Source organism: Cucurbita maxima, unplaced genomic scaffold, assembly GCF_002738345.1.
Source record: "Cucurbita maxima cultivar Rimu unplaced genomic scaffold, Cmax_1.0 Cma_Scf00016, whole genome shotgun sequence".
Taxonomy (NCBI): domain Eukaryota; kingdom Viridiplantae; phylum Streptophyta; class Magnoliopsida; order Cucurbitales; family Cucurbitaceae; genus Cucurbita; species Cucurbita maxima.
Genome location: NW_019272032.1, coordinates 2,056,958 through 2,073,934, shown reverse-complemented (window position 1 = coordinate 2,073,934; position 16,977 = coordinate 2,056,958). Strand labels below are relative to the sequence as shown.

General features: G+C 37.8%; 3 protein-coding genes across 5 annotated transcripts; 1 reads left to right on the top strand and 2 right to left on the bottom strand.

Annotated features, from left to right (window-relative positions):
• Window positions 1–36: 36 nt before the first annotated feature.
• LOC111491398 (linoleate 13S-lipoxygenase 2-1, chloroplastic-like) lies at window positions 37–3,981 on the bottom strand. Its single transcript, XM_023140314.1, has 8 exons — window positions 3,624–3,981; window positions 2,765–3,033; window positions 2,440–2,677; window positions 1,936–2,184; window positions 1,724–1,809; window positions 1,527–1,637; window positions 876–1,444; window positions 37–810 (listed from the first exon to the last, which is right to left on the bottom strand). Exons 1-8 carry the CDS (start codon window positions 3,979–3,981, stop codon window positions 51–53), a joined length of 2,640 nt encoding a protein of 879 aa, XP_022996082.1. The 3' UTR covers window positions 37–50.
• Window positions 3,982–4,890: 909 nt separating this feature from the next.
• Window positions 4,891–8,462, bottom strand: LOC111490700 (linoleate 13S-lipoxygenase 2-1, chloroplastic-like). The gene is made up of 9 exons (XM_023139254.1): window positions 8,062–8,462; window positions 7,697–7,968; window positions 7,386–7,623; window positions 7,001–7,324; window positions 6,838–6,923; window positions 6,655–6,762; window positions 6,269–6,570; window positions 5,929–6,195; window positions 4,891–5,852 (listed from the first exon to the last, which is right to left on the bottom strand). Exons 1-9 carry the CDS (start codon window positions 8,411–8,413, stop codon window positions 5,093–5,095), a joined length of 2,709 nt encoding a protein of 902 aa, XP_022995022.1. The 5' UTR covers window positions 8,414–8,462; the 3' UTR covers window positions 4,891–5,092.
• Window positions 8,463–10,557: 2,095 nt separating this feature from the next.
• Window positions 10,558–16,833, top strand: LOC111490712 (DNA topoisomerase 6 subunit B). 3 transcript variants are annotated; one of them, XM_023139268.1, is made up of 20 exons: window positions 10,558–10,690; window positions 10,775–10,901; window positions 10,987–11,039; window positions 11,386–11,483; window positions 11,606–11,711; window positions 11,936–12,073; window positions 12,232–12,283; window positions 12,424–12,488; window positions 12,980–13,086; window positions 13,298–13,400; window positions 13,515–13,600; window positions 13,684–13,880; window positions 14,366–14,481; window positions 14,597–14,682; window positions 14,852–14,924; window positions 15,568–15,659; window positions 15,837–15,975; window positions 16,057–16,151; window positions 16,278–16,452; window positions 16,562–16,833. In XM_023139268.1, the coding sequence occupies exons 2-20, from the start codon at window positions 10,808–10,810 to the stop codon at window positions 16,706–16,708; spliced, it is 2,022 nt and encodes a 673-aa protein (XP_022995036.1). In that variant the 5' UTR covers window positions 10,558–10,690; window positions 10,775–10,807; the 3' UTR covers window positions 16,709–16,833. The 3 variants fall into 3 exon arrangements, with proteins under 3 accessions (XP_022995036.1, XP_022995035.1, XP_022995037.1); XM_023139267.1 differs by having other exon boundaries at window positions 10,558–10,901; XM_023139269.1 differs by lacking the exons at window positions 10,558–10,690; window positions 10,775–10,901; window positions 10,987–11,039 and having other exon boundaries at window positions 11,413–11,483; window positions 11,593–11,711.
• The last annotated feature ends 144 nt before the right edge of the window (window positions 16,834–16,977 follow it).

Here is a 16,977-nt window from a genome sequence, read left to right as displayed (position 1 = left end):
ATGGTTTTAGCCTACAATATGAATCAAACACCTTTTGGTTGGATTAGCATTTAAATGGAAACACTACAAGGAACCCCTCTTGCCGTCACACCGGGCTCTGAATATGGCTTCAAAATTTGATAAGGCCCCACCCCAGCACCATGTCTGTTTTTCAGTTTGGGATTCCCATTCCTTTCATCAATGATCTCTTCCAATTTTTTCAGTTTCCTGCTAAACTTCTCAAATGCTTCCTTTATAACAGGCTCATCACCCCATGCTGGTTCCATGTCCGCTCCCAAATACTCCTCATCTCTTGAATGACTTGACAATATATTCAGGATGAACAGAAGTATGTTTGCTTGAATCTGTGTAGGAAACGTATCTAGAAACACATTTTCTGGATTTTCAAGGAAGTACTTCCAGAGTGTTGAGTTAGGTTCCTCTGTGGGTATGTTGAGTCGAGTAAGACTGGGTCGAATTGGGTAATAACTCGTAAAAGGATATTGTCCGAAGTTGACTGCGGCGTGGTGGCCGGAAGTAACCCATATGATGGTTGTGACAATATGAATGAGGTCGTTAGGAGTGTTGAGAATTGGCCACCATGGTTCGTCCTTCTTATCTCCATGGCCTACTTCTCTAATCTCTGTCCACCAGGCTTGAAGTTCTCCATCTGAATTGACAAGACTTGGGTCTGGATAGTAGTGATTCACGTATTCCGTTACCCATTGTTTGATGGCATCCCAAAGGATTAGGCCATCATTGGCAAAAGGGTAGTCTTCAATACTCAACTTTAATCCGTGAGGTGCATTTGGATCTTCAACAGCCAACCCCCTGTTTTAATTCAAATGGTTAAGTAAAAGTTGTATAAGAAGAAAACATATGTTTAAAGGATTTACCTGTGAATTAAGTCGGCAGGTAAAGCTTCTAAGTTGAATTGCCATTGTTTCTCATAGACCACGGAACTGATTTCCATAGAATATTTTCCTGGTGAGAAGATGCTCTCAATCAGTCCTTCCACATTGATAAGAGTTTCGCGAGCAACTGCATTGATCGCCATGGTGTGTCGAAAATGGGGATGCAAAAGTCTGTAAATTGGATGCATTGCACTTAGTTGTCTATGTGTAGCAATAACGTAAGGTTCCACACAGCAATGAGTTCTAAGCCAGTGGCTAACAAGTTGGTGATAACCAGAGTCATGGGCAAGAACATGAGCTTTGGCAATCCTCCAAAGCCAGAGGCCATAGGCATCCCAACATGGCGTGAAAACGTCTTTCCATTGTGGTTTGTCGTCAATTGGTGGCCTACTGAGCTCAATAGCCAGTGGCCTTAAAGTGTTGTCCGGGTTCAAGAAAAATAATGTCCTTGAACCGTATAATGTTCTTCCTTTAAGCTCTCGCACCTTTGCTACATATGGTATGAACAGATCGTGATAGTCTAGTATAAATAGCTTCCTCTGTTTCACTGCCTGCACCCCCACAACATTCAAAATTTTAGACCCAAAACGAATTATAAATCGTTTTGATCCTTGAGCATATACACACACACACCTCATCAAGTGTCATGAATCCTTTGATTTGTTGCTCAACTATTTCATCAGTGATTGCTGATTCAGGAGAACCATAAATAGATGGCTCAAGCTTACTCTTCAATGGCCATTCCTGGACACAATTTCTCAATCATTAAAGCTTTATGCTACAAGGGTTGAGCCCAAAATCCATGGATTACTGTAAAATTATTGTTATACCGTGACGAGCCTTATGCTATAAGGGTTGAGCCCTGCAAGTGTCTGTCTAGCAAATTCCTCGTCTTTAAACCAAAAGAATTTGTCTCCTGAAGAACAATGAAGAAGAAGAAGAAGAAGAAGAAGAAGAAGAAGAAGAAGAAGAAGAAGAAGATCAATTACATTCAATTAATTTATTAAGAGATTTTAATTACATGATGCTTCAAAGTTCTTACCATTATTGGATATTTGAGAAGAATCTAAGAGTAGGATACCCATCGGTGTTGGAAGAAAAGAATTGAACTTCCAAGTGTGTTTAGAAAGATTGCACTGTTTGTGTGTACTGATGGTGTCCAAAGCTGGTAGGAGGGCAGACAACATGGAATGAAGTGCCTTTGTTAATGGGTTTTCTTGTATCATTGGTATTGAGAATGCTTCGTCTCGAGGCACATAAAACTTTGGACTTTTCACTTCTGATGATGGATCTACAAATTTTCCAAGCATAAGTAGGTTAGAATCATCCATATCAGTTATAGGAATTACGATTCTCAACAATGGTATGATATTGTCTACTTTGAGCATAAACTCTCGTGGTTTTGCTTTGAGCTTCTCAAAAAAACCTCGTACCAATGAATATGTATTTCTTTATTATAAATTCATGATCATTCCCTAAATTAGCCAATGTGGAACTCTCTCCCAACAATTTTCAACGCTATATGAAAGACCAAATAAAAGAAAACCTGTTTGAGTGCGTGCACGTCCAGTCCTACAACGTCGAGGATAAGGATGTTGTTTACCACCAAGCACGGGTCTTTTATACTCCTCGCCTTTGTCTGGATTTCCTATGTCATTGTAGACATCATAATCATATATCCTTTGGTGCTTGTCGCGCTTTCCATACCCATTGCCTTGCAAATTCCTAAGCTCTTGTAGTCTGAGTCTCTTTAGCCCGTCTGGTGTCTTTGATGGCAAGTACGACTAACATGATCAACCATTGTTAGAGTTTGATCTCATTAAAAATTGTAAGAAAGAACCCAAGCAAAGGAAAGTGTTCTTAGAGATTACCTTAGTGGTGAAGAAGATTCTCCTATCGTTGCATTGAGCTTTAGAAGTGATCCAAGAATTGCATGAGAAGTGAAGAGGGCCAGTTGGAATGCCGTGGATGACAATGTCCTTAAGGAACACATCTTTCTTATGCATACTCTCAACCAAAACCGCTCCAATTGGGCCAAAGTCTGCTGGAATGACGAAGCTTATCTCGTAAATTATCTCATCGTCCTCTCTCTTCACTTTCTCCTCATACGCTTTCATTCTTCCCTTCTCTAATCCCGTTGCTAAATACAAAAAAAAGTTCGTTCAAAACCAAATCACATAAAGATATAGATAGCGTCTCTTACATACTTCCCAAGGCTATTGCTAGCAAATACTGTCATCTCATAGTTTTCTCTTTTGGGTTTTCCCTCAAGGTTTTTAAAACACGTCTACTAGGGAGAGGTTTCCACACCCTTAGAAAGAGAGTTTCCCCTCAAGATTTTTAAAACACGTATGATACGGAGAGGTTTCCACACTTAAAACGAGGGTTTCCCCTCAAGATTTTTAAAACACGTCTGTTAAGGAGAGGTTTCCACACCCTTATAAAGAATACTTCTGTAATGACCCAGACCCACTACTAGCAGATATTGTTCTCTTTGGATTTTCCCTTCCGGACTTTTCTTCAAGGTTTTTAAAACGCGTAGAGGAGAGATTTTCACACCCTTATAGAGAGTGTTTCGTTCTACTCCCCAATTGATGTGGGATTTCACAGCTTCGTTCTCTTCTCCAACCACCGATATTAGATCTCACACCATAATTAGTTAACATAACATTCCAACCAACAACATGATTATAAATATGAAATAAGGCAATAATAATTGAGAAGACGTACTGGGATCCATGTCAGCACTAAGAAGCTCCAAGTCAAGTACTTTGCTCCGCCTATCAATGATATCATGAAGCCTTCCTATGAACCCAAACTTGGGAAAGAGTTGGTGGATGGGCCGTTGGACAGTAGTAACCACAGCTTTGGTATAAACAGGGGTCTGGATTGAAGGCACAGGCACATGCACAGCGGAGGGCTTAATGACATTGGGAGAAGTGAAGCGAAGGGGAGAAGCAGCAGTTGGTGTGAGGCTGTGTTGCAATGAGACACATTCATCAGCATTACCAGGAAGCCATGGTTTCTGATAAAGGAACCAGGTGGCCTGGTTGGAGGACCTGTAATGTAATGGTGGGTGGTTCAGCATTTTACTTACTCTTGCAGTGAAAGAAAGAGAGGACTGAATGAAGGAAACTGTGAGCGAGTGAGTGTGATATATAATGAATTACAAATACAAATACAAGTTTATGATGCACCAATGGTTAGTAGCTACAATTCTGTACTGTATCCAGCCGGTCACGTCTCTTATCTCCACCTCATGTCTATACGTTTTTAAAACATGCTTTTCCTTTTCAAATGGTCACCATCACCACAACTTCCCCAACTTGAGTTAAATGCCTGCCAATTCTATCAACCATATATAAACATTATAAATATGCTATATGAAAAAGAATATTCGTTGTCGTAAATATTTCAAAACTACTATTAGACTAGAAACTAATTAGAATGTCTAGATACGAATATTAATTTTTATTATCGTTTAGAATGAAATGTGTTGGGAAGAGACATTTATGACCTTACGTTCTTGATTTATTGGGCTCGACTCGTAGTTGTGATATAGGTTTCTATTATAGCTTAGATTTATTAGGGTCAATTCCTATGAATCGGACAATCTTGGGCTAGTTTCTGTTGCAGCCCTACCATGTACGTACTCAGGACTTTGGAGTTAACATTTTCGTAGTAGACCACTCTCATTTGCCAACCTATGTTTTGACATTTTCAAGTGTTTTTCTTACGAGAATAGCACAAAACTTGAATAGTGAACTCCTCTTATTTTTCTCTACTTGATTTCTTCAGTTCTTTCTAAATTGATCTGGTTTTTCAACATTAAATCATCATAAATTGTATTTATGTTAAAAAATGGAACGCAATTGGAGAGCATGCATGTGGGGATGCGCGTGAGCAGAAATGGAACGCAATATATGGTATGGGGATTGGATGAGTGGCACTTAATTGGGTCTGAAAAGGCAGCCCAATACATGTATGGATGGGGTGATGAGTATCCATCTTTAAGCAACTGCCTACTTGAAGTTTCAATGCATGGGGATTAACAAACCAAAATATTATGTGCTCTCTCTCTCCCTCAGCCACATGCATGAAGGCCTCTTTCTTCAAACAACAACCAACATTTATTTTGAACTCTCGATTGCTACATTATTTCAGAGTTCTTCATACTTAATTGCTACATTCTTCATTGATTAAATAGAAATACTATATGGAACTCCTTTTCCAGTCACTCCGGGTCCTGAAAATGGCTTCAAAAGCTCATATGGAGTAACCCCAGCTCCTGTTCTGTTCTTCAGGTTGAAATCAGCATTCCTGTGATCGATTATCAACTCCAATTCTTTCATCCTTTTGTTAAACCTATCAAATGCTGCCTTTATTGCAGGATTATCACCCCATGATGGCTCCATATTCTTCCCAAGATATTCTTCATCCGGAGAGTGACTCGACAGCACATCCAACACTAACATTACCTGTGTTGCTTGATATTGTGAAGGGAAGGCATTTAGAAGAACCTCCTCTGGCTTTTCCAAGAAGCTTTTCCAAAGTGCAGGATTTGTATCTTCAGTGGGCATGTTCGTTCTAGCTATACTGGGCCTACTTGGGAAGTATCCTCCATATGCATATTGCCCAAAGTTCACGGCTGCATGGTGAGCTGATGCTACCCAAGCAATGTTTGTGACTATATCTATTAAGTCCTGAGGCGTGTTGAGAAGCGGCCACCATGGCTCGTCTTGTTTGTCCGCGTGACCCACAGTTCTAATTTCAGTCCACCATGCTTGGAGCTCTGTGTCAGATGCTACAAGAGATGGGTCTGGATAGTAATGATTCACATACTCTGTGACCCATTGTTTAAGAGCATCCCATAAGATCAAACCATCATTAGCAAAAGGGTAATCTTTGATGTGCAATTTCAGACCATGTGAAGCAGTTGGATCCTCCTCTGCTAATCCTCTGCCAAAAAAAAAAAAAAAAAGCGTAAGGTTCTGTGTATCAATTGATTAAAACAAGAGATGTTGAATTGGGTTACCTATGAATTAGATCAGCAGGTAAGGCTTGCAAGTCAAATTGCCATTGAAGATCATAAGCTGTAGAACTCAACTCCATGGAATATTTGAGAGGTGAGAATGTGCTCTCGATTGTCCCACCTGCGTTGATCAGATTGGTACGAGCAGCTGCATTGATCTCCATAGTGTACCGAAAATGAGGATTTAGAAGTCTGTGGATAGGATGCATTGCACTCAATTGTCTATTTGTGGCTATCACATAAGGCTCCACAGCACAATGAGTCCTTAACCTGTGAAACAAACAAACCATCAACCAATTGAGAAAACGGCTTGCAAATCTCCAAAGGTAAGTAGGATATTTACCAATGGCTGACGAGTTGGTGATAACCAGCATCATGGGCAAGAACATGAGATTTGGCGAATCTCCAAAGCCAGAGGTTAGTGGCGTTTTCACTAGGTCCATAAACTCCCTTCCATTGAGGTTTGCCGTCCATTGGTGGTCGTGTGAGCTCAATAGCTAGTGGCCTAAGCGTCCCATCTTCATTTAGGAAAAACAATGTTCTTGACCCATAAAGGGTTGTTCCTTTAAGTGCTCTTACTCTTCGCACATACGGCAACAACATGTCATTGTAATCCAAAATAAACAGCTTTTTCTCTTGAATTGCCTGCATCCCATTTGTGCATTTGGATACATATTATTACAAATGCGATGATGCGAATGAATATGAATTCACAACACACCCACATACCTCTTGAACTGTCATTGAGCCAATCTCTTCATCGATCATTTGGGTGTTGAATGCCGACTCGGGAGGACCATAGATTTCAGGATTGAGTTGGCTCATCAATGGCCATTCCTACAACGTTATTCGAGTATATTGATTTTACTGGTCTTAGAGATGATTACCGAGGGATTTATGTATCATACATACCTTGACCAATTGAATGCTGCATGGATTAAGGCCAGCAAGAGTTTGCCTTGCAAATTCTTCATCTCTTAACCAAAAAAACTTGTCCCCTGTTCATGTAATCAACGTAAGAATAATTACAGAGCAAGAACTTGAAGAAACAGAGTGAAAAACAGAGTGCGCTCACTGTCCATGGGTTCAGGAGATTGAAAGCGAAAGAGAAATTGTCCAGTCTCAGAGAGGAATTTGAAGATCCAAGGTAAGAGATCTTTGAGAGAGGTGGTGGATTCAAGAGGCGGCAAATTGAAGCCATCAACATCAAATAGTGCATCGACTGCCTTGAAGTTGGGAAATCCAGTGTTTTGATCAAAATGTACTTGGAGTCTGGGTATGATTGCTCGTAACACAGACAATAGCGTGGATGCATTGAAAACTCCTTGCTTTAGATCAGAGAATGTCTCGTCTCGTGGAACGTATATGCTCCCAGTTGCCCTTTGCTCCGAATTTGGATCTGCATTATGGGTAGATTAGTGTTCGGTTTATTGTTGTCATTAGTATAAGTGGCAGTGTACCTGTTTTAGTAGGTGGACGACCGGTTCTACAACGGCGAGGATAAGGGCGCTCAGTGCCACCAAGAACTGGTCTTTTGAGATCTTCACTTTTGTCGGGATCTCCAAGGTCATTGTACACATCGTAGTCATAAACTCTGTCGTAACTTCGACGCTCTCCCGTGCCATTCCCTCGCAAATTCACGAGCTCTGTTTCCCTCATGGATCTAAGCCCAGCCGGCGTCTGCGATGGCAAGTATGACTATGCCCAGAAAAGGGGAATTGTGTTAGATGGTGAGGGAAATGGGTTAAGTGGGTTGAAAGGGGTGACAAACCTTGTCGGTGAAGAAGACTCTGTTTTGGGTGGGAACCAGAGTCTTGGGTTGAACCCATGAGTTGCAGGTGACGATCAAGGGACCGGAAGCAAGGCCATTGAGCTCAACCTCTTTAACGAACATCTCCTTTTCATTGTGGTTTTCAACAATCACAGCTCCAATATCTCCGAAATCTGCTGGAACTTCCAAACTCGCCTCGTAAATTTCCTCCAACACGTCTTCACTAATCAGCTTTGCCTGAACTGAAATCGGCGGCTTCTCCAACCCAGTTCCTGAAATTGTATAAAAGAATATAAATGTTAACTTGCTTTTGAAATATGAACTCAAAATGAACAAAGATCATGCATAAATGATGTTTAACTTACTGGGATCCACGAGTATGCTGGCGAACTCGAGTTTGAGCAACTTATCGAGGGCCTTGCTTTCCATGAGAAGTGTGGACGAAGTGATTTCTCCAGTGATCTTCTTGACAATGACTTTTGTGAGGACAGTGGTGGTGGGTTCGGCGACAGTGGTCAAGGCTGCTTTGATTTCACGGGACACAAGTCTAAGGCGGCCATTGCTGATGCTCTTGGCCTTCTGCTTATTACCGGGATTATTCCAAAAAGGAAAAGAAACTCCGGCGTTGATGCCACGACCCAATAATGGCCTCTGCAAATGGCAGAGGGTCGCCGGAGCCACTCGTGTGGAACACCCAACGCCTTGAGATTTCAACATCTTTTCCTCCTTTTTGTTTCAAACAGTAAAGAGATTATTAATATCTGTCTCTGTGTATTGGTGTGAGTTTGGCTATGCAATTCGAGGCCTTTATATAGAAAAAAGCATTACGTAGTTGCTGCTTTAAATTACGGTGTTGCCCTTCAATAACTTCTGTATTTTATTCCATTCTTTTTATTCAAATCATATATGAAGTTTTAATAATTTTATGAGATAATATATATTTTAGAAAAATGATTTAAGTAATTTAAAATAACAATACTCAAATATTTAAAAAAATATATTTAGTTATTTTATGAATAAATGATTGGAATATCATAAATTAAAATATCCCTTTTTAACCTCATCAACCAAGTAATAAAAATTATTAAAATAATGAAACCGTACACGTTACTTCCAATTGTTTATCCGTAATTTTCTTTAATATTAAATAATTATTTTAGATAATATATATATATACATATTTGTTTAGTACTCCAAAGTTTTGTGGGATATTGAATCAAGAGACCATACCAAGGGTATATTCGACACTTCATTTATTTATTTATTTATTTATTTAAATGCTTTTAGGTCACGAGCTCATTATGTAGTTTTATAATAAAAAATAAAATAAAAAATACTTAAGCTAGCAGTCCATATCGTACCCAAATCTGAATAGCCAGTGACCATATCCACAGAACCAACCGTGACCATACTTGTCGTCTCCCTCTATCTATACGTCTCCATGCCATTATTTTGATTATATAGCCAGTGCCACCAAGCATCTTTCGTTTTTGTATCAAGAGTCGGTGCGGTCTATGAGAATTTATAGCGTGTTTGACCAAAAAAAAAAAAACTTATACACGTGTATTGAGGACAAACAAGAGGAAAATGAATCACTCCAAGTAGAGATAATTCTAACTAAGAACGTCGTTTGCGGATGAAAAGAGTTAGATGTATCTCAAAGAGTGGTGAATCACACCATTAAGAAAGCATCCACCAAGGCACTTTGAGAGATTCAAATGACAATCTCTCGTACGTCTTTGTGAATGGAGGAAAAACAATACTCATACAAATTCATGGAACAACAAACAAAGGAAGAGGAGTACTCAAATCAGGTGTCCCGACTTTCTTGGTTAAGATGCATCATATTTCTAAAGGTGTGTATGAATTTCATGAATGATTTTTTTTTTAATTAAATTTGGGTATGATAGTAACAATGTTTAAAGATTTTATGAACACGAACACTACTTCAATTTCAATTAACAAATAAAGTACAATTTTTTTAAAATTAAGATTGAATTTCCTTCCCTATACATATTATTAACGGATTCGAAAGTCGATGCAACATTAAAAATATTAACAATATATACTCGCTTATCCAAACAATTAAATAATAATGGAGCCATTTGCACTAGTGATTAGATCTAAAATTAAATAATTATTTTTACACGGATAAGGATTCAATAAACTAAGAAACAATACAGATTTTTAATTAACTTAAACAAATATAAGTATTTAATAAAAAGTTTTGAGTTATTTAAAAAAAAAAAAAATTAAAATTACGAGCATTTTTTATTTTTTATTTTTAAAAAACGACATTTTAATCGTGCAGGACTATATTTGGAAATGTCCAAAAATAAAGGAAGCCTTTGCCCATTCCCTCCCATCCTTTGGTCAATCTTGGGAAGCTCAAAAAATAAAATAAACGGTTAATAATTAAAATCAAATGAATTTATTATTATGAATATATATTTAATATTTTTATAAAGTTAATTTTAAATTAACTCTATAGTGAAATTTATGTTTTCACCTTCTTATACATATTAAGAAATTTACTTAAATTTGAAAATAGGGAAAATAAATTAAACTAAAAACTAACCTAAATTTTCTGGTGCGGTCGTTACTATTGTTTTTGTCAAGAATTGTGAAAAGACCTGCCAAATGGACCAATAAGATCTGTACTTGCGAAGGGCTCTCTCGAAGTTTGGCGGGAGTCAAACTGTAAAATTTGTAGTAAACGGCAAAGTCTGAGCAATTTCTTGATCTGAACCATCCGTTGTTTATAATTTCATTTATGGGAACACGTGTCAACATCATATGGCCTGTAGACAGAGAGAAAGAAAAAAAAGGGTAACTTGCAAGCGCGAAGTAGCATCACACGCAATACAGGTGATCGTACTGTATCGACTCGAAGAAGACTTGCTAGCTGCGTGGCTGCACATAGATGCTTCCCGCTCGCTTACCCTAGATGATGCTCTCTCACTGAATTTCAAGTCGAGGCTGAAAATTTGCTGTGTAAGATCTAAGAAACACGGATCAGACTAGAATTTTGGATTGCAGTTCCAGTTAGCTAACTGTTGGAGTTGGAATTTGGAGCAGTACTTCCTTCGTCGAATAGAGTCTTCTTAGTGGATGGAGATTGGAGGTGGCTCTGAAAGTCCCGATGAACCTAAGAAGGGCAAATCAAAAACACCCAGGAAGCCCAAAGAAAGCATCCTCAAGCAAAGTATCTTCGCTCTCTTTTCCTCTACTGGAATGTAATTCTGCTTTGTTATTTTACTAATTTGATTGAATTTTGTTCCACTCTGCAGAATCACCAGCTGAGTTCTTTGCGGAGAACAAGAACATTGCTGGGTTTGATAATGTGAGCTGCATTCAGCTTTTTCCCTCCCTCTATGTTCTTTTCCTACTATGAGTGTCTTTTACGGGTTAGTTTTAGACTAGGAATCGCTCAGCTTAATCGAGGTGAAATGTAGTCGCATTTCTTGATATAATTCAATGTGAGAACTGTGGATGTATACAAATTATCGCAACGGACGAAGCAAGTAATGAATTACTAGCTAGACGTTTATTTTCAGACCTTTTTGCATAAAATGCTTATCACATAATGTATTGGAAAGAAGTTAGGATGCTAGCTTGGAATATTCTTGTCTGCAATTCCGATTATTACTGTTGTCATTGATATTTGGAGATCTTTTATGAATTGTCAGCCTGGAAAGTGCCTCTACACTACCGTGAGGGAGCTTGTGGAAAATTCACTTGATTCTGCAGAGTCTATATCTGAGCTTCCCGTGGTAGAAATTACTATGTAAGTCTAAGTTCGCATGAACAGAACTAAAAACCTTGTGCTAAAAATTGCATATTAATGCCCAACTATGCAAATCCAATTGGTTGAGATATGTGATGTTCCGTGGAAGTTTTGTAATGCAGTGAAGAGATATTGAAAACCAAGTTTAATTCTATGATTGGTCTGGTTGATCGAGAACGTGTTGATGAGGAACTTTATGATGATTATGAGACAGCTAAGGCTCGTGAGGTTTGTGAATCATATTTGTCACTGTTCCTGTACATATTCCTTTCTCGGTTGGAGGGGATTGTGATGTTATGCATTTTCTTTTCATGTATACGGGATGATGTTTTTTGTTCTTTGTTTGAGATCCTACTTTTATGGACTGTGAATTACGTACGTCTTCACCAAATAAAATGTAAAAATTATATTTCTGATAAACATCTGTTTCTGAATTTCGTATTTTATCTCAGAAAAGATTAGTAAAAGAAGCTCGTGCTCAAGAAATACTAGCAAAAAATGCTTCCCTTGGGAAGAAAGGCAGAGAGCCTGCAGTCTCAAAGGGTATGAAAGGTCGTGGTGAGGCTTCTTTCTACCGGGTGACTTGCAAAGTATGGTTTTCCCCTTTCCCTACCATTCGGTCAATATTGTAAAGCATTTTGTTTTGTTCCCTTTAACATTCTGTTCTCTGCAGACATGGCATCTTTATTATCTTCTTTCCCGATTGAACTTAGTTTTTTTTTTTCCTTTTCTTTTTTTAAATCTCAAGGATAATGGAAGAGGAATGCCACATGATGACATACCAAATATGTTTGGCCGAGGTTATTATATTACTTTGATGGTTTGCTTTCTTCTTCTCACTTGTGGTTAATTGCCAATGAGATCAGATTGTTGCTTTAAACTTAGAAAAGCTGGTGTTTGATGGTGCTTCCTAAAAGCTTTCAGTATTTCATGTGTGCAGTACTTTCTGGAACAAAATATGGCTTGAAGCAAACCCGTGGAAAGTTTGGTCTGGGTGCAAAGATGGTAGGGTCTGTGATATATACTGATGAAATAACATTATTGATACTTTGTACTGCAGTTGCAAATTCGCTTGCACTTGAGAAATACTGTAATTACTATGATTTGCATACAAAATTGTTCTTCCATATTTCCTTTCGTGCTTGGGGGTATAACTATGATATATCTTTCCTTTCATGCTTAGGGATGTAATTCTGATACTTTTAATATTATAAAGTAGACTTCCAAGTTGATTTAATATGAGATACCATGGTCAGGACCATTCTTGAATAGTAGCCTTATACAAAAAAAAAAAAAAAAAGAAGAGTATCTTCATACATACTGTCTGGGTTCAACCACAGAATGTTATGTGTAATAGCAACTAGTTTTGATTTTTAGTGTTGCGAAAATGACTACTTATTATATCATGTATAAGAATGAAATCATGCTGTTTTCTTGTATTCTTCCACTTGACGTTAAGATGTGACACATATTTGTAAACCCCTGTCCTTTTTCAGGCATTAATTTGGTCTAAGATGAGTACCGGTCTTCCTATTGAGATCTCATCATCAATGAAGGGTCAAAATTACACTTCGTTCTGCCGCTTAGATATTGATATCAATCGGTATGAGCTTTGTGATGCTTCGATGAATTTTATGATGTATTTTGATTACTGACTCGATTTTCTTCTTCTCACTCGCAAATTGCAACCAGTATAGTTCCCTTCTCTTATTCTGTTCTGTACTGTCCATTTTAACAATTTGAGTTAACTTAAATGTAATTCCCGTTTTGGTCTTTGGTTCTTGTGGCCTCATTTTATTTGTGTCACCCTACAGGAACATTCCTCACATTCATGTCCAAGAAAAACGTGATAACAAGGATCTATGGCATGGAGCTGAAATTCAAGTTGTAATTGAAGGAAATTGGACAACTTACCGGGTATGCTCTACTTCACTAAATCTGATTATTCCCCACTTTGAGGGAACTTCCCGTCTCTAGAGTTTCTGGGTAAAGATTTCACTTCTTTTATATATTCCATCCTTTCTAGTGCAGTCGAAAATTTTGCATTACATGCGGCAGATGGCAGTTATCACACCTTATGCTCAATTTCTTTTCAAATTTGTTTCCGATACGCCCGAGTATGCTCTCCTCTCGCTCTCCCATGCACATCCAAAACAATTATTATGCATTTTATATGACATGCTTTTTTATTGTCGTGCAGTAAAAATATTGCAATTAGATTTTCTCGAAGAACAGATGTTATGCCTCCAGTTCCTCAAGAGACGAAACATCATCCATCTGCTGTTGATTTACTATTGATAAAGCGCCTTATTGCAGAAACAGCCAAACAGAGCCTTTTACAGTTTCTCCAGCATGAATTTGTAAACTTAGGGAAATCATATGCTGAGCGATTAATTGGTTAGGATGCCATTCTCATCTTAAATATTGTCCATATCAATTAGTTGCAGAAACTTTTATTTTGCATGAGGTTTTCTACTTTCTGCTCCAAGCACCCTCTTTTCCATGGAAATAGAAACAGTTACACACAACAAAAAGAAAACACCGGGAAGGAAAAGAAAAGAAGAACGAAAACATTGATGGGGAAATTAAATAATGTATTAAAAAAGTTCTCCAATATTACTCCATGATGTCAAGGATGGCGTAATTATATGGTTACGTGACTTAGGGTCCTGGAAGGTGTTTATTTTCATGCGGCTGAAGATCTGTTAAGCTTTTAAGGAACCCCTTTGATCGTATTACTTGAGATTGTTCTTAGTCTATTTAGCTTAACGTATTTACTTACATTGATTTATTTTTAGTTTTTTTGAGTTTAAGTTGATTTCATTCTTTAAAAATAAAATTAGAAGTTGACTGCTTATTTTGGGATCGATTATCTTTCACAGGAGAAATGGGCCCAGAATTTTTCCCCAAAATGTCTGTTAAGTCTCTGACATCTCAGCAAATAGTTCGTATTCATCAGTTGTTTCGTCAAGCCAAATTTGACGATCCTAGTGGTGATGTGAGTTGCCTCTTGTTTGATATATTTAAATCAGAACCGTGAGCATGGTCTTTAAATCTGTTCTTGGTTTCTGTATATAAGTTTGTACAAATTATTTTTCTACACATTTTTGCAGTGTCTTAGTCCTGCTGGGGAGTATAATCTTCGTCTTGGAATTATAAAGGAACTGCATCCTGACATGGTTGCTACTTATTCAGGCAGGTTGTACTTGAATTAGGAATTCTGCTATTTGGGCTAGATCTGTATGCTTCTTATTCTTACTTGAAGCTGATATTGATATGACGTGCGTATATATTCTTTTATATGCTTGATTTTCTGCATTGGTGATTCGTGTCATCCTACACGTCAATTTAGTGTTTAATGTTTGCAGTGCTCAAGTTTTTGAAGGACATCCATTCATTGTTGAAGCTGGTGTTAGCATTGGAGGAAAAGATGTGAAACAGGTTTTTTCCTCATTTGTCTAATTTGTATTGATTGACCATTTAAATACTATGCTAGCTTGCGTTATTTACATCATTCCATCCGATCTATGGGATGGTCCTAGTCTGCTAGAGGAAGTAGTCCGACAAAAATAATCTCCTCCTTTGATATTGGTCCTGTGCATGCACATTTAATGACATTTTAACTTCTTATTTGAATTCCAATTACTTATATAATGAAGGAATTACTTGCAGTGTTTTCAAGAGCTCAACATCTATATGTATAATTTGTAATTTGCTATGTAAAGTAATTAATGTCAACGGAGAATGCAAGGCTCCAATACTGGTTTAACATATCCGACTCACATTTGTGCAATACAATTCCGACTATTCTGAATTTTTACATGAATGTATCTAGTTTGTGTAAGGACGTTGATTTCCACAACAAGCGTGGAACTTATGTTTCAATGGTCACAACTGGTGTTATATCACATTGTTTTCATTCGTTAGCTTTACAAACTGATTGTTTCATTAATATGGAATGAAGGGATGGTCGTATTTTATGTACATACAAGTAAAATTCTTCAATAAAATATTTGATAGTGAAAAGTATTTGACTAAACATTTAAGAGCTGGAAGTAAATAATGAAACGTTTTTTGATTACAGGGTCTGAACATTTTCCGATTTGCAAATCGTATACCCCTTCTTTTTGAGCAAGGTGCAGATGTTGTGACTAGGACTGCCCTTAAGAGGATCAAGTAAGATTGGAAGCACTTAATTCTCTCACTTCAAATTTTATCTTCTTTCGATGGTGGAATGAAATGCATAGATGTAATATTGTTATGCCAATTCTAGCCATGGAAGCTCGAGTTTTTAAAATTAGGCTGACTTTCATCTTGGTCATTTCCCCTTTTTCTCCCTCTCCCTCTCTTTAGTTGGAGTAGTTATAAGATCAACCAAACTCAAGATAAGATTGGTGTGTTCGTGAGTATTGTTAGTACTAAGATCCCTTTCAAGGGAACTGGGAAGGAGTACATTGGAGATGACATATCTGAAATAGCATCTGCTGTCAAGGTAGATATTTCCATTTTAACTACAATCTGCGTTTGTGACAACGTTTTCGATAACTTTATGCTGACGGTTTTAGTTTTCCAGTCTGCCATTCAGCAGTGCTGCATTCAGTTGAAAAGCAAAATAGTGAAGAAAATACAAGCACGTGAGCAGCAGGAAAGGAAACGAAATTTGAGCAGGTAATTTAAGCATTCATCTCAATTTATGCATCTTAGATTTCATTTTTCAAAATGTTCTACCATTTTGGAGATTTACCACCCTATGCACAAGTTGATATGACCACATTGCGTTGACTTGGTTTATAGATACATCCCGGATGCAACAAATGCCGTGTATAATGTTTTGAAAGAAATGGCTCACGTGCATGCATCGAAGAAGAAACGCCATGACGGTGAGAATGCCGAAATACTCAGTAAAGTATCTGCTCGCGTGATTACAAATGAGACTTTGAGGGATAAACTTGCACAACATGTTGAACAGGTGATGACAAGTCGTGTCCTGCTTGTGCCTAATTTTAAGTTATAAACTAGTGAGTGCAGTATTAATTTGGTGTACTGGAAATCACATTTGATGGCGTTTCTTTTTCCAGGTGGACCACGAAATGGCGATGGAATATGCCACACAAAGTGGAGCAAGTGCGGAGTCCAAAGAAGAAATATATATTCAGTCATTGGATGCTACGGATAACTTCACCGACTTTAAAAGCCCTTTGTTTGTTTTCAGACTTGTTCATTAACATTCATTGATATGATTTATTTTAACAACTCATTTGATAATAAAATAGATACAAAACACACATTATCATCAAGCATTTGTTGTACGAAACTAAACTAAATTGAATTGCCCATCTTTTTGGTCTCAGAATCAGCAAGTTCATACAGAGACACAGACCAAGCCCAAGGGATTTGAGTTCCTTTCAACAGTCCCAAAGTCAAAAATTAGTTTAAATCTCCTCCAATCCAACAAGAATGCATCGAAAATGAGGGGTCAACCATGGAGCTTGCG

Excerpts from the sequence above, each read along its gene's own strand:
- LOC111491398 (XM_023140314.1), bottom strand. The coding sequence starts at position 3,981 with ATGCTGAACCACCCACCATTACATTACAGGTCCTCCAACCAGGCCACC. Across the intron at positions 3,034-3,623 it reads TAGTGCTGACATGGATCCCA|CAACGGGATTAGAGAAGGGA; the intron begins GTACGTCTTCTC and ends TTTTGTATTTAG. Across the intron at positions 2,185-2,439 it reads ACGTGCACGCACTCAAACAG|ATCCATCATCAGAAGTGAAA; the intron begins GTTTTCTTTTAT and ends GAAAATTTGTAG.
- LOC111490700 (XM_023139254.1), bottom strand. The coding sequence starts at position 8,413 with ATGTTGAAATCTCAAGGCGTTGGGTGTTCCACACGAGTGGCTCCGGCG. Across the intron at positions 7,325-7,385 it reads TCGTCCACCTACTAAAACAG|ATCCAAATTCGGAGCAAAGG; the intron begins GTACACTGCCAC and ends CCCATAATGCAG. Across the intron at positions 6,196-6,268 it reads CACCAACTCGTCAGCCATTG|GTTAAGGACTCATTGTGCTG; the intron begins GTAAATATCCTA and ends TTTGTTTCACAG.
- LOC111490712 (XM_023139268.1), top strand. The coding sequence starts at position 10,808 with ATGGAGATTGGAGGTGGCTCTGAAAGTCCCGATGAACCTAAGAAGGGC. Across the intron at positions 11,712-11,935 it reads AGACAGCTAAGGCTCGTGAG|AAAAGATTAGTAAAAGAAGC; the intron begins GTTTGTGAATCA and ends ATTTTATCTCAG. Across the intron at positions 15,660-15,836 it reads ACTGCCCTTAAGAGGATCAA|TTGGAGTAGTTATAAGATCA; the intron begins GTAAGATTGGAA and ends CCCTCTCTTTAG.